This window comes from Oncorhynchus kisutch, unplaced genomic scaffold (assembly GCF_002021735.2).
Source record: "Oncorhynchus kisutch isolate 150728-3 unplaced genomic scaffold, Okis_V2 scaffold3554, whole genome shotgun sequence".
Taxonomy (NCBI): domain Eukaryota; kingdom Metazoa; phylum Chordata; class Actinopteri; order Salmoniformes; family Salmonidae; genus Oncorhynchus; species Oncorhynchus kisutch.
The window spans coordinates 307,501-321,801 of record NW_022265499.1 but is presented as its reverse complement, the minus strand read 5'-3'; the positions used below and the strand labels follow the sequence as shown (position 1 = coordinate 321,801).

General features: G+C 49.7%; 1 protein-coding gene across 2 annotated transcripts in view; it reads right to left on the bottom strand.

Annotated features, from left to right (window-relative positions):
* Window positions 1–835: 835 nt before the first annotated feature.
* The window catches only part of LOC109886860 (F-box only protein 7), a 20,974-nt gene continuing 7,508 nt past the window's right edge, over window positions 836–14,301 (bottom strand). The window contains exons 6-10 of one of the 2 annotated variants that reach the window (XM_031820621.1): window positions 9,623–9,706; window positions 7,011–7,106; window positions 4,987–5,163; window positions 3,992–4,035; window positions 836–1,690 (exon numbers count right to left, since the gene is read on the bottom strand). In XM_031820621.1, coding sequence (XP_031676481.1) covers window positions 1,373–1,690; window positions 3,992–4,035; window positions 4,987–5,163; window positions 7,011–7,106; window positions 9,623–9,706 — 719 coding nt within the window. In that variant the 3' untranslated portion in view covers window positions 836–1,372. The remainder of the gene's footprint in view (window positions 1,691–3,991; window positions 4,036–4,986; window positions 5,164–7,010; window positions 7,107–9,622; window positions 9,707–14,301) is intronic. The other variant, XM_031820622.1, reaches the window with a different exon arrangement.

Below are 14,301 nucleotides of genomic sequence, written 5' to 3'. Positions count from 1 at the left end.
CCTTTTTAAAAAAATATTATTTTTTTAAAAATTTTACCCCTTTTTCTCCCCAATTTCGTGGTGTCCAATTGTTGTAGTAGCTACTATCTTGTCTCATCGCTACAACTCCCGTACAGGCTCGGGAGAGACGAAGGTTGAAAGTCATGCGTCCTCCGATACACAACCCAACCAAGCCGCACTGCTTCTTAACACAGCGCGCATCCAACCCGGAAGCCAGCCGCACCAATGTGTCGGAGGAAACACCGTGCACCTGGCCACCTTGGTTGGCGCACACTGTGCCCGGCCCGCCACAGGAGTCGCTGGTGCGCGATGAGACAAGGACATCCCTACCGACCAAGCCCTCCCTAACCCGGGCGACGCTAGGCCAATTGTGCGTCGCCCCACGGACCTCCCGGTCGCGGCCGGTTACGACAGAGCCTGGGCGCGAACCCAGGGACTGTGATGGCACAGCTGGCGCAGCACCACCCGGGAGGCCCCTTGGAGCGGCCTTTTTATTGCCCACAGCACAAGGTGCACCTGTGTAAAGATAATGCTGTTTAATCAGCTTCTTGATATGCCACACCTGTCAGGTGGATGGATTATCTTGGCAAAGGGGAAATGCTCACCAGCAGTGATGTAAAGAAAGTTGTGCACAACATTTTTGAGAAATATGTTTTTTTGTGCGTAAAAAACATTTCTGGGATCTTTTATTTCAGCTCATAAAACAGAGACACTTTACATGTTGTGTTTATATTTTAGTTCAGTGTACATGACTATTGGATCGTCCCTGAACAGTCTGGTTTTCAGAGAGAGACTGAGGGCTCAAATATGACCACAGCTAAAAAACCAGTCGATAGCCATTTTCTCATTTTATTTAAATATTTTCGTCTGCGAGGAAACAAGTACAAAATGTCTTCATAGTGAATGGTGGAAGATCGAAACGGCCACCTCAATCCCCCAGGCACCCCTACAGATGTACTATGTTAAATTTGACCGGTTTCTCACGGGAAAACTTTTAGAAGTTTACATTTCCTGCTGTGCAGCAACATTTTCTGCAACAACAGAGAGATCAAATGAAGATAGCAGATCGGTATGATCTGACCTCATCACTTACTAAACACACACAGGAGAACATGAGCTATTAAAAGCTGATTCTGGGTCAAGGATAGGGTTTATAAAAAAACACCTGGATGAGGTTTAGGGGATAATAAGCAGGCTGGATGAGGGTTAGTGTTTATAGACCGAACAACGCCATTTATCTGTGACTATAGCACTCAGGTGGCTTATTTAAGGTAGGCTAATCAGTCAGTCTTCAACATCTCTGTTTTATTTAAGCTTCTCTGTGTGGTGGTCATACTCCTACACCACCACTAGAGGTCACTGGTCAGGGAGGTCATATGAACCCTCTTCTGATGTCAGCCGGCCGGTTCCCAGCAGGTCTCAGCCCCCTTCGTCCAATCAGCCCTCCTGCTGTGGGATCGTGACCTGGGAGCGGACCAATAGGGTCGTAGCGGGGGCGGGGCAGAATACCACCGGGGATGCCAGGTCTCTGGTCGTACTCCCCACCGATGATGCCAGGCGGGTAGAAGGGGAAGGGGTTGTTGGGGAGGGGGTGGAGGGGGTAGAGCGGTGGGGGGACAGGGTGGTAACGGGGCATGTGGTGCCGGTAACTGGCTGCTTCTCTCCTCCACTTGTACTTCTTCTTGTAGAGCTGAAATTAAAACGATACCAGAGAGTTAGACAGTGTCTGAGTCCTAAACGATACCAGAGAGTTAGACAGTGTCTGAGTCCTAAACGATACCAGAGTTAGACAGTGTCTGAGTCCTAAATGATACCAGAGAGTTAGACAGTGTCTGAGTCCTAAACGATACCAGAGTTAGACAGTGTCTGAGTCCTAAACGATACCAGAGAGTTAGACAGTGTCTGAGTCCTAAACGATACCAGAGTTAGACAGTGTCTGAGTCCTAAATGATACCAGAGAGTTAGACAGTGTCTGAGTCCTAAACGATACCAGAGTTAGACAGTGTCTGAGTCCTAAATGATACCAGAGAGTTAGACAGTGTCTGAGTCCTAAACGATACCAGAGAGTTAGACAGTGTCTGAGTCCTAAACGATACCTGAGTTAGACAGTGTCTGAGTCCTAAACGATACCAGAGAGTTAGACAGTGTCTGAGTCCTAAACGATACCAGAGTTAGACAGTGTCTGAGTCCTAAACGATACCAGAGTTAGACAGTGTCTGAGTCCTAAACGATACCAGAGAGTTAGACAGTGTCTGAGTCCTAAACGATACCAGAGTTAGACAGTGTCTGAGTCCTAAACGATACCAGAGTTAGACAGTGTCTGAGTCCTAAACGATACCAGAGAGTTAGACAGTGTCTGAGTCCTAAACGATACCAGAGAGTTAGACAGTGTCTGAGTCCTAAACGATACCAGAGAGTTAGACAGTGCCTGAGTCCTAAACGATACCAGAGAGTTAGACAGTGGCTAAGTCCCAAAGGGAACCCTATTCCCAATATAGTACACTGCTTTAGACCAGAACCATATTCCCTATATAGTGCACTACTTTAGACCAGAGCCCTATTCCCTATATAGTACACTGCTTTAGACCAGAGCCCTATTCCCTATATAGTACACTACTTTAGACTAGAACCCTATTTCCTATATAGTCCACTACTTTAGACCAGAGCCATATTCCCTATATAGTGCACTACTTTAGACCAGAGCCCTATTCCCTATATAGTACACTACTTTAGACTAGAACCCTATTTCCTATATAGTACACTACTTTAGACCAGAGCCCTATTCCCTATATATAGTACACTACTTTAGACCAGAACCCTATATAGTACACTACTTTAGACCAGAACCCTATGTAGTGCACTACTTTAGACCAGAACACTACATAGTGCACTACTTTAGACCAGAACCCTATGTAGTGCACTACTTTAGACCAGAACCCTATGTAGTGCACTACTTTAGACCAGAACCCTACATAGTGCACTACTTTAGACCAGAACCCTACATAGTGCACTACTTTAGACCAGAGCCCTATTCCCTACATAGTGCACTACTTTAGACCAGAACCCTATGTAGTGCACTACTTTAGACCAGAGCCCTATTCCCTACATAGTGCACTACTTTAGACCAGAACCCTATGTAGTGCACTACTTTAGACCAGAACCCTATGTAGTGCACTACTTTAGACCAGAACACTACGTAGTGCACTACTTTAGACCAGAGCCCTATTCCCTACATAGTGCACTACTTTAGACCAGAGCCCTATTCCCTATATAGTACACTACTTTAGACCAGAGCCCTATTCCCTACATAGTGCACTACTATAGACCAGAGCCCTATTCCCTATATAGTACACTACTATAGACTAGAGCCCTATTCCCTATATAGTGCACTACTATAGACCAGAGCCCTATTCCCTATATAGTGCACTACTTTAGACCAGAGCCCTATTCCCTACATAGTGCACTACTATATCCATCTGTTGTAAACAGGAACAGATACTGATGAGACAGCATGTTACTCTGATGTCAGCCGGGGTTTCAGGGACGTCAGATTGTATGTGTTCAAAGTGCACAGTCAATATATAGAATACTGGGACCTGACTCACCTCTCTCCACTGAGTGTCTCTGCTGTGGTCTTGGCCGTCTACACAGTCAATATATAGAATACTGGGACCTGACTCACCTCTCTCCACTGAGTGTCTCTGCTGTGGTCTTGGCCGTCTGCAACAGTCAATATATAGAATACTGGGACCTGACTCACCTCTCTCCACTGAGTGTCTCTGCTGTGGTCTTGGCCGTCTACACAGTCAATATATAGAATACTGGGACCTGACTCACCTCTCTCCACTGAGTGTCTCTGCTGTGGTCTTGTCCGTCTACACAGTCAATATATAGAATACTGGGACCTGACTCACCTCTCTCCACTGAGTGTCTCTGCTGTGGTCTTGTCCGTCTACACAGTCAATATATAGAATACTGGGACCTGACTCACCTCTCTCCACTGAGTGTCTCTGGCTCTGCTGTGGTCTTGGCCGTCTGCAACAGTCAAATAACAATCTCCATCACACAATATGCACTCAATAACTAACATATCTTTAATACCGACACGTCTCAGGAGAACAGACCTAGTTCTGCTCTGACATGTAGAATCTAACATATCTTTAATACAGACACCGACACGTCTCAGGAGAACAGACCTAGTTCTGCTCTGACATGTAGAATCTAACATATCTTTAATACAGACACCGACACGTCATTTAACAGACACTCTGGAGAGAGACCCTCCAGATAGACCTCCAGACAGGCCGGAGACCCTCCAGACAGACCAGAGACCCTCCAGACAGACCAGAGACCCTCCAGACAGACCAGAGACCCTCCAGACAGACCAGAGACCCTCCAGACAGACCAGAGACCCTCCAGACAGACCAGAGACCCTCCAGACAGGCCAGAGTCCCTCCAGACAGGCCAGAGACCCCCAGACAGGCCGGAGACCCCCAGACAGGCCGGAGACCCCCAGACAGGCCGGAGACCCTCCAGACAGGCCGGAGACCTCCAGACAGACCGGAGACCTCCAGACAGACCGGAGACCTCCAGACAGACCGGAGACCTCCAGACAGACCAGAGACCCTCCAGACAGACCAGAGACCCTCCAGACAGACCAGAGACCCTCCAGACAGACCAGAGACCCTCCAGACAGACCAGAGACCCTCCAGACAGACCAGAGACCCTCCAGACAGACCAAAGACCCTCCAGACAGACCAGAGACCCTCCAGACAGACCAGAGACCCTCCAGACAGACCAGAGACCCTCCAGACAGACCAGAGACCCTCCAGACAGACCAGAGACCCTCCAGACAGACCAGAGACCCTCCAGACAGACCAGAGACCCTCCAGACAGACCAGAAACCGCCTGTCTTTTATGTGTGTTTATAAATATATCCGTGTGTGTGTGTGTGTGTGTGTTTGTGTGTGTGTGCGTTTGTCCTACCTCGGAAGTCTCTGCGGTAGAGGTGTCTCCAGAGGGCCGGGTCTGTGGTGGTCTGGTGGAGGTGTCTGTTGACCGAGGAGAGGGCCAGGAGAGAGGAGACATCCAGCAGTCTCAGCACCCTCAGTAACAGCTCTGGAGGAAGGACTGGCAGGCCAAACACTGCTGGCAGGGCCATGGCTGTTATACCACCACCAGACAACAGGGGGAGACAGAGAGTTACAACACTGCTGGCAGGGCCATGGCTGTTATACCACCACCAGACAACAGGGGGAGACAGAGAGTTACAACACTGCTGGCAGTGCCATGGCTGTTATACCACCACCAGACAACAGGGGGAGACAGAGAGTTACAACACTGCTGGCAGGGCCATGGCTGTTATACCACCACCAGACAACAGGGGGAAACAGAGAGTTACAACACTGCTGGCAGGATCATGGCTGTTATACCATCACCAGACAACAGGGGGAGACAGGGAGTAATGGATTTGACACATTGGTCATTAACATTTGCTATTCAATGATTTTAAATTATTTCAGTGAGATCTGAGACCAATGTCATAGTTCCAGATATTTCCTTCTTAATAACAGTACTACATATCTACTTCACAGTACCATTTATTACTTAATAACAGTCCTACATACAGTGGGGAGAACAAGTATTTGATAACCTGCAAAACCGGCAGTGTTTCCTACTTACAAAGTATGTAGAGGTCTGTAATTTTTATCATAGGTACACTTCAACTGTGAGAGATGGAATCTAAAACAGAAATCCTTATGTTATGCAATAAAATGCAAATTAATTACTTAAAAATCATACACTGTGATTTTCTGGATTTTTGTTTTAGATTCCGTCTCTCACAGTTGAAGTGTACCTATGATAAAAATTACAGACCTCTACATGCTTTGTAAGTAGGAAAACCTGCAAAATCGGCAGTGTATCAAATACTAGTTATCCCCACTGTATCTACCTCCCAGTACTATTTATTTAATAACAGTACTACAAATCTACCTCCCAGTACTATTTATTTAATAACAGTACTACAAATCTACCTCCCAGTACTATTTATTTAATAACAGTACTATATATTTAATAACAGTACTATATATCTACATCGCCAGTACTATATATATATATCTACATCCCAGTACTATATTTCTACATCCCAGTACTATATATCTACATCGCCAGTACTATATATATATTTCTACATCCCAGTACTATATATCTACATCCCAGTACTATACATTTAATAACAGTACTATATACCTACATCCCAGTACTATATCTCTACATCCCAGTACTATATCTCTACATCCCAGTACTATATCTCTACATCCCAGTACTATTTATTTAATAACAGTACTATATATCTACATCCCAGTACTATATATCTACATCCCAGTACTATACATTTAATAACAGTACTATATACCTACATCCCAGTACTATATCTCTACATCCCAGTACTATATATCTACATCCCAGTACTATTTATTTAATAACAGTACTATATATCTACATCCCAGTACTATATATCTACATCCCAGTACTATATATTTAATAACAGTACTATATATCTACATCCTAGTACTATTTATTTAATAACAGTATTATATATCTACATCCTAGTACTATATATTTAATAACAGTACTATATATCTACATCCCAGTACTATATATCTACATCCCAGTACTATATATCTACATCCTAGTACTATATATTTAATAACAGTACTATATATCTACATCCCAGTACTATATATCTACATCCCAGTACTATATATCTACATCCCAGTACTATATATTTAATAACAGTACTATATATCTACATCCCAGTACTATATATTTAATAACAGTACTATATATCTACATCCCAGTACTATATATTTAATAACAGTACTATATCTCTACATCCCAGTACTATATATCTACATCCCAGTACTATTTATTTAATAACAGTACTATATATCTACATCCTAGTACTATATATTTAATAACAGTACTATATATCTTCATCCCAGTACCTTCTCTGGCTGAAGCTATCAGAGGATACACCAGCTGGTCTTTGAAGACCCGGGACAACTTCCTCAGCTCTGTGTAGACGGCCGCTGCACTGTCACCTGTGGATCAACACACAGAACAGACACTGTCACCTGGAACAGGACAGACAGAACAGACACTATAACCTGGAACAGGACAGACAGAACAGACACTATCAGCTGGGACAGAACAGACACTATCACCTGGAACAGGACAGACACTATCACCTGGAACAGGACAGACACTATCACCTGGAACAGGACAGACAGAACAGACACTATCACCTGGAACAGGACAGACAGAACAGACACTATCACCTGGAACAGGACAGACACTATCACCTGGAACAGGGCAGACCAGACACTATCACCTGTGGATCAACACACAGAACAGACACTGTCACCTGGAACAGGACAGACAGAACAGACACTATCACCTGGAACAGGGCAGACAGAACAGACACTATCACCTGGAACAGAACCGACACTATCACCTGGAACAGGGCAGACAGAACAGACACTATCACCTGTGGATCAACACACAGAACAGACACTGTCACCTGTGGATCAACACACAGAACAGACACTGTCACCTGGAACAGGACAGACAGAACAGACACTATCACCTGGAACAGGGCAGACAGAACAGACACTATCACCTGGAACAGAACCGACACTATCCCCTGGAACAGGGCAGACAGAACAGACACTATCACCTGTGGATCAACACACAGAACAGACACTGTCACCTGGAACAGGACAGACAGAACAGACACTATCACCTGGAACAGGGCAGACAGAACAGACACTATCACCTGGAACAGAACCGACACTATCACCTGGAACAGGACAGACACTATCACCTGGAACAGGACAGACACTGTCCCCTGGAACAGGGCAGACAGAACAGACACTACCCCCTGGAACAGAACAGACACACCTGGAACAGAACCGACACTATCACCTGGAACAGGACAGACAGAACAGACACTATCACCTGGAACAGGACAGACAGAACAGACACTATCACCTGGAACAGAACAGACACTATCACCTGGAACAGGGCAGACAGAACAGACACTATCACCTGGAACAGAACAGACACTATCACCTGGAACAGAACAGACAGAACAGACATTATCACCTGGAACAGGACAGACAGAACAGACACTATCACCTGGAACAGGACAGACAGAACAGACACTGTCACCTGGAACAGGACAGACAGAACAGACACTGTCACCTGGAATAGAACAGACACTATCACCTGGAACAGAACAGACACTATCACCTGGAACAGAACAGACACTATCACCTGGAACAGAACAGACACTATCACCTGGAACAGAACAGACACTATCACCTGGAACAGGACAGACACTATCACCTGGAACAGAACAGACACTATCACCTGGAACAGAACAGACACTATCACCTGGAACAGAACAGACACTATCACCTGGAACAGGACAGACAGAACAGACACTATCACCTGGAACAGGACAGACAGAACAGACACTGTCACCTGGAACAGGACAGACAGAACAGACACTGTCACCTGGAACAGAACAGACAGAACAGACACTACCAACTGTAGATTAACACACACTAACCTGTCCACTGGTCAGTCACACTAACCTGTCCACTGCTCAGTCACCAGACACACACTAACCTGTCCACTGGTCAGTCACACTAACCTGTCCACTGGTCAGTCACACTAACCTGTCCACTGGTCAGTCACACTAACCTGTCCACTGGTCAGTCACACTTACCTGTCCACTGGTCAGTCACACTAACCTGTCCACTGGTCAGTCACACTAACCTGTCCACTGGTCAGTCACCCTAACCTGTCCACTGGTCAGTCACCAGACACATTAACCTGTCCACTGGTCAGTCACACTAACCTGTCCACTGGTCAGTCACACTAACCTGTCCAATGGTCAGTCACACTAACCTGTCCACTGGTCAGTCACACTAACCTGTCCACTGGTCAGTCACACTAACCTGTCTACTGGTCAGTCACACTAACCTGTCTACTGGTCAGTCACCAGACACACACTAACCTGTCTACTCATCAGTCACCAGACACACACTAACCTGTCCACTGGTCAGTCACACTAACCTGTCCACTAGTCAGTCACACTAACCTGTCCACTGGTCAGTCACACTAACCTGTCCACTGGTCAGTCACCAGACACACTAACCTGTCCACTGGTCAGTCACACTAACCTGTCCACTGGTCAGTCACCAGACACACACTAACCTGTCTACTCATCAGTCACCAGACACACACTAACCTGTCCACTGGTCAGTCACACTAACCTGTCCACTAGTCAGTCACACTAACCTGTCCACTGGTCAGTCACACTAACCTGTCCACTGGTCAGTCACACTAACCTGTCCACTGGTCAGTCACACTAACCTGTCCACTGGTCAGTCACACTAACCTGTCCACTGGTCAGTCACACTAACCTGTCCACTGGTCAGTCACACTAACCTGTCCACTGGTCAGTCACACTAACCTGTCCACTGGTCAGTCACACTAACCTGTCCACTGGTCAGTCACACTAACCTGTCCACTGGTCAGTCACACTAACCTGTCCACTGGTCAGTCACATATGTGGAGGGTTTCAGCGACAGTTTCCTCACTGTGTCCACCTGCTGGTTCATCTTCAGGGTGGCTGCAGAGGGGAGCAATATACCGATCAATCAGGGGGGAGACCAATCAATAATGATAAGCAGAGATGGATCAAACATATAGCTATGGCAAAGACTGCCTTCCAGATGGCCCCTATAGAGCCCTTCCAGATGGCCCCTATAGAGCCCTTCCAGATGGCCCCTATAGAGCCCTTCCAGATGGCCACTATAGAGCCCTTCCAGATGGCCCCTATAGAGCCCTTCCAGATGGCCACTATAGAGCCCTTCCAGATGGCCCCCTATAGAGCCCTTCCAGATGGCCCCTATAGAGCCCTTCCAGATGGCCCCCTATAGAGCCCTTCCAGATGGCCCCCTATAGAGCCCTTCCAGATGGCCACTATAGAGCCCTTCCAGATGGCCCCTATAGAGCCCTTCCAGATGGCCACTATAGAGCCCTTCCAGATGGCCACTATAGAGCCCTTCCAGATGGCCCCCTATAGAGCCCTTCCAGATGGCCCCTATAGAGCCCTTCCAGATGGCCCCTATAGAGCCCTTCCAGATGGCCCCTATAGAGCCCTTCCAGATGGCCACTATAGAGCCCTTCCAGATGGCCCCTATAGAGCCCTTCCAGATGGCCCCTATAGAGCCCTTCCAGATGGCCACTATAGAGCCCTTCCAGATGGCCCCCTATAGAGCCCTTCCAGATGGCCACTATAGAGCCCTTCCAGATGGCCACTATAGAGCCCTTCCAGATGGCCACTATAGAGCCCTTCCAGATGGCCACTATAGAGCCCTTCCAGATGGCCCCTATAGAGCCCTTCCAGATGGCCCCTATAGAGCCCTTCCAGATGGCCCACTATAGAGCCCTTCCAGATGGCCCCTATAGAGCCCTTCCAGATGGCCCCCTATAGAGCCCTTCCAGATGGCCCCCTATAGAGCCCTTCCAGATGGCCCTATAGAGCCCTTCCAGATGGCCCCCTATAGAGCCCTTCCAGATGGCCCCTATAGAGCCCTTCCAGATGGCCCCTATAGAGCCCTTCCAGATGGCCCTCTATAGAGCCCTTCCAGATGGCCCCTATAGAGCCCTTCCAGATGGCCCCCTATAGAGCCCTTCCAGATGGCCCCTATAGAGCCCTTCCAGATGGCCACTATAGAGCCCTATGGTCCTTCCAGATGGCCACTATAGAGCCCTATGGTCCTTCCAGATGGCCCCTATAGAGCCCTTCCAGATGGCCCCTATAGAGTCCTTCCAGATGGCCCCTATAGAGCCCTTCCAGATGGCCACTATAGAGCCCTATGGTCCTTCCAGATGGCCCCTATAGAGCCCTTCCAGATGGCCCCTATAGAGCCCTTCCAGATGGCACCTATAGAGCCCTTCCAGATGGCCCCTATAGAGCCCTTCCAGATGGCCCCTATAGAGTCCTTCCAGATGGCCCCTATAGAGCCCTTCCAGATGGCCACTATAGAGCCCTATGGTCCTTCCAGATGGCCCCTATAGAGCCCTTCCAGATGGCCCCCTATAGAGCCCTATGGTCCTTCCAGATGGCCACTATAGAGCCCTTCCAGATGGCCCCCTATAGAGCCCTTCCAGATGGCCCCTATAGAGCCCTTCCAGATGGCCCCTATAGAGCCCTATGGTCCTTCCAGATGGCCACTATAGAGCCCTATGGTCCTTCCAGATGGCCACTATAGAGCCCTTCCAGATGGCCCCTATAGAGCCCTTCCAGATGGCCCCTATAGAGCCCTTCCAGATGGCCCCTATAGAGCCCTTCCAGATGGCCCCTATAGAGCCCTTCCAGATGGCCCCCTATAGAGCCCTTCCAGATGGCCCCTATAGAGCCCTTCCAGATGGCCCCTATAGAGCCCTTCCAGATGGCCCCTATAGAGCCCTTCCAGATGGCCCCTATAGAGCCCTTCCAGATGGCCCCTATAGAGCCCTTCCAGATGGCCCCTATAGAGCCCTTCCAGATGGCCCCTATAGAGCCCTTCCAGATGGCCCCTATAGAGCCTTCCAGATGGCCCCTATAGAGCCCTTCCAGATGGCCACTATAGAGCCCTTCCAGATGGCCACTATAGAGCCCTTCCAGATGGCCACTATAGAGCCCTTCCAGATGGCCACTATAGAGCCCTTCCAGATGGCCCCCTATAGAGCCCTTCCAGATGGCCCCTATAGAGCCCTTCCAGATGGCCCCTATAGAGCCCTTCCAGATGGCCACCTATAGAGCCCTTCCAGATGGCCCCTATAGAGCCCTTCCAGATGGCCCCTATAGAGCCCTTCCAGATGGCCCCCTATAGAGCCCTTCCAGATGGCCCCTATAGAGCCCTTCCAGATGGCCCTATAGAGCCCTTCCAGATGGCCCCCTATAGAGCCCTTCCAGATGGCCCCCTATAGAGCCCTTCCAGATGGCCCCCTATAGAGCCCTTCAGATGGCCCCCTATAGAGCCCTTCCAGATGGCCCCCTATAGAGCCCTTCCAGATGGCCCCTATAGAGCCCTTCCAGATGGCCCCTATAGAGCCCTTCCAGATGGCCCCTATAGAGCCCTTCCAGCCATGGCCCCCTATAGAGCCCTTCCAGATGGCCCCCTATAGAGCCCTTCCAGATGGGCCCATATAGAGCCCTTCCAGATGGCCCCTATAGAGCCCTTCCAGATGGCCCCTATAGGCCCTTCCAGATTGGCCCCTATAGAGCCCTTCCAGATGGCCCCTATAGAGCCCTTCCAGATGGCCCCTATAGAGCCCTTCCAGATGGCCCCTATAGAGCCCTTCCAGATGGCCCCTATAGAGCCCTTCCAGATGGCCCCTATAGAGCCCTTCCAGATGGCCCCTATAGAGCCCTTCCAGATGGCCCCTATAGAGCCCTTCCAGATGGCCCCTATAGAGCCCTTCCAGATGGCCCCCTATAGAGCCCTTCCAGATGGCCACTATAGAGCCCTTCCAGATGGCCCCTATAGAGCCCTTCCAGGTGGCCCCTATAGAGCCCTTCCAGATGGCCCCTATAGAGCCCTTCCAGATGGCCCCTATAGAGCCCTTCCAGGTGGCCCCTATAGAGCCCTTCCAGATGGCCACTATAGAGCCCTTCCAGATGGCCCCTATAGAGCCCTTCCAGATGGCCCCTATAGAGCCCTTCCAGATGGCCCCCTATAGAGCCCTATGGTCCTTCCAGATGGGCCCCTATAGAGCCCTTCCAGATGGCCCCTATAGAGCCCTTCCAGATGGCCCCTATAGAGCCCTTCCAGATGGCCCCTATAGAGCCCTTCCAGATGGCCCCTATAGAGCCCTTCCAGATGGCCCCTATAGAGCCCTTCCAGATGGCCCCTATAGAGCCCTTCCAGATGGCCACTATAGAGCCCTTCCAGATGGCCACTATAGAGCCCTTCCAGATGGCCACTATAGAGCCCTTCCAGATGGCCCCTATAGAGCCCTTCCAGATGGCCACTATAGAGCCCTTCCAGATGGCCCCTATAGAGCCCTTCCAGATGGCCCCCTATAGAGCCCTTCCAGATGGCCCCTATAGAGCCCTTCCAGATGGCCCCTATAGAGCCCTATGGTCCTTCCAGATGGCCACTATAGAGCCCTTCCAGATGGCCCCTATAGAGCCCTATGGTCCTTCCAGATGGCCCCCTATAGAGCCCTTCCAGATGGCCCCTATAGAGCCCTTCCAGATGGCCACTATAGAGCCCTTCCAGATGGCCCCTATAGAGCCCTATGGTCCTTCCAGATGGCCACTATAGAGCCCTTCCAGATGGCCACTATAGGGCCCTTCCAGATGGCCCCTATAGAGCCCTATGGTCCTTCCAGATGGCCCCTATAGAGCCCTTCCAGATGGCCACTATAGACCCCTTCCAGATGGCCACTATAGAGCCCTACGGTCCTTCCAGATGGCCACTATAGAGCCCTTCCAGATGGCCCCTATAGAGCCCTACGGTCCTTCCAGATGGCCCCTATAGAGCCCTTCCAGATGGCCCCCTATAGAGCCCTTCCAGATGGCCACTATAGAGCCCTTCCAGGTGGCCCCTATAGAGCCCTTCCAGATGGCCCCTATAGAGCCCTTCCAGATGGCCCCTATAGAGCCCTTCCAGATGGCCCCTATAGAGCCCTTCCAGATGGCCCCTATAGAGCCCTTCCAGATGGCCCCTATAGAGCCCTTCCAGATGGCCCCCTATAGAGCCCTACGGTCCTTCCAGGTGGCCCCTATAGAGCCCTTCCAGGTGGCACCCTATAGAGCCCTACGGTCCTTCCAGATGGCCCCTATAGAGCCCTTCCAGATGGCCCCCTATAGAGCCCTACGGTCCTTCCAGATGGCCCCTATAGAGCCCTACGGTCCTTCCAGATGGCCCCCTATAGAGCCCTACGGTCCTTCCAGATGGCCCCCTATAGAGCCCTACGGTCCTTCCAGATGGCCCCCTATAGAGCCCTACGGTCCTTCCAGATGGCCCCCTATAGAGCCCTACGGTCCTTCCAGATGGCCCCCTATAGAGCCCTACGGTCCTTCCAGATGGCCCCCTATAGAGCCCTTCCAGATGGCCACTATAGAGCCCTTCCAGATGGCCCCTATAGAGCCCTTCCAGATGGCCACTATAGAGCCCTTCCAGATGGCCCCTATAGAGCCCTTCCAGATGGCCCCCTATAGAGCCCTTC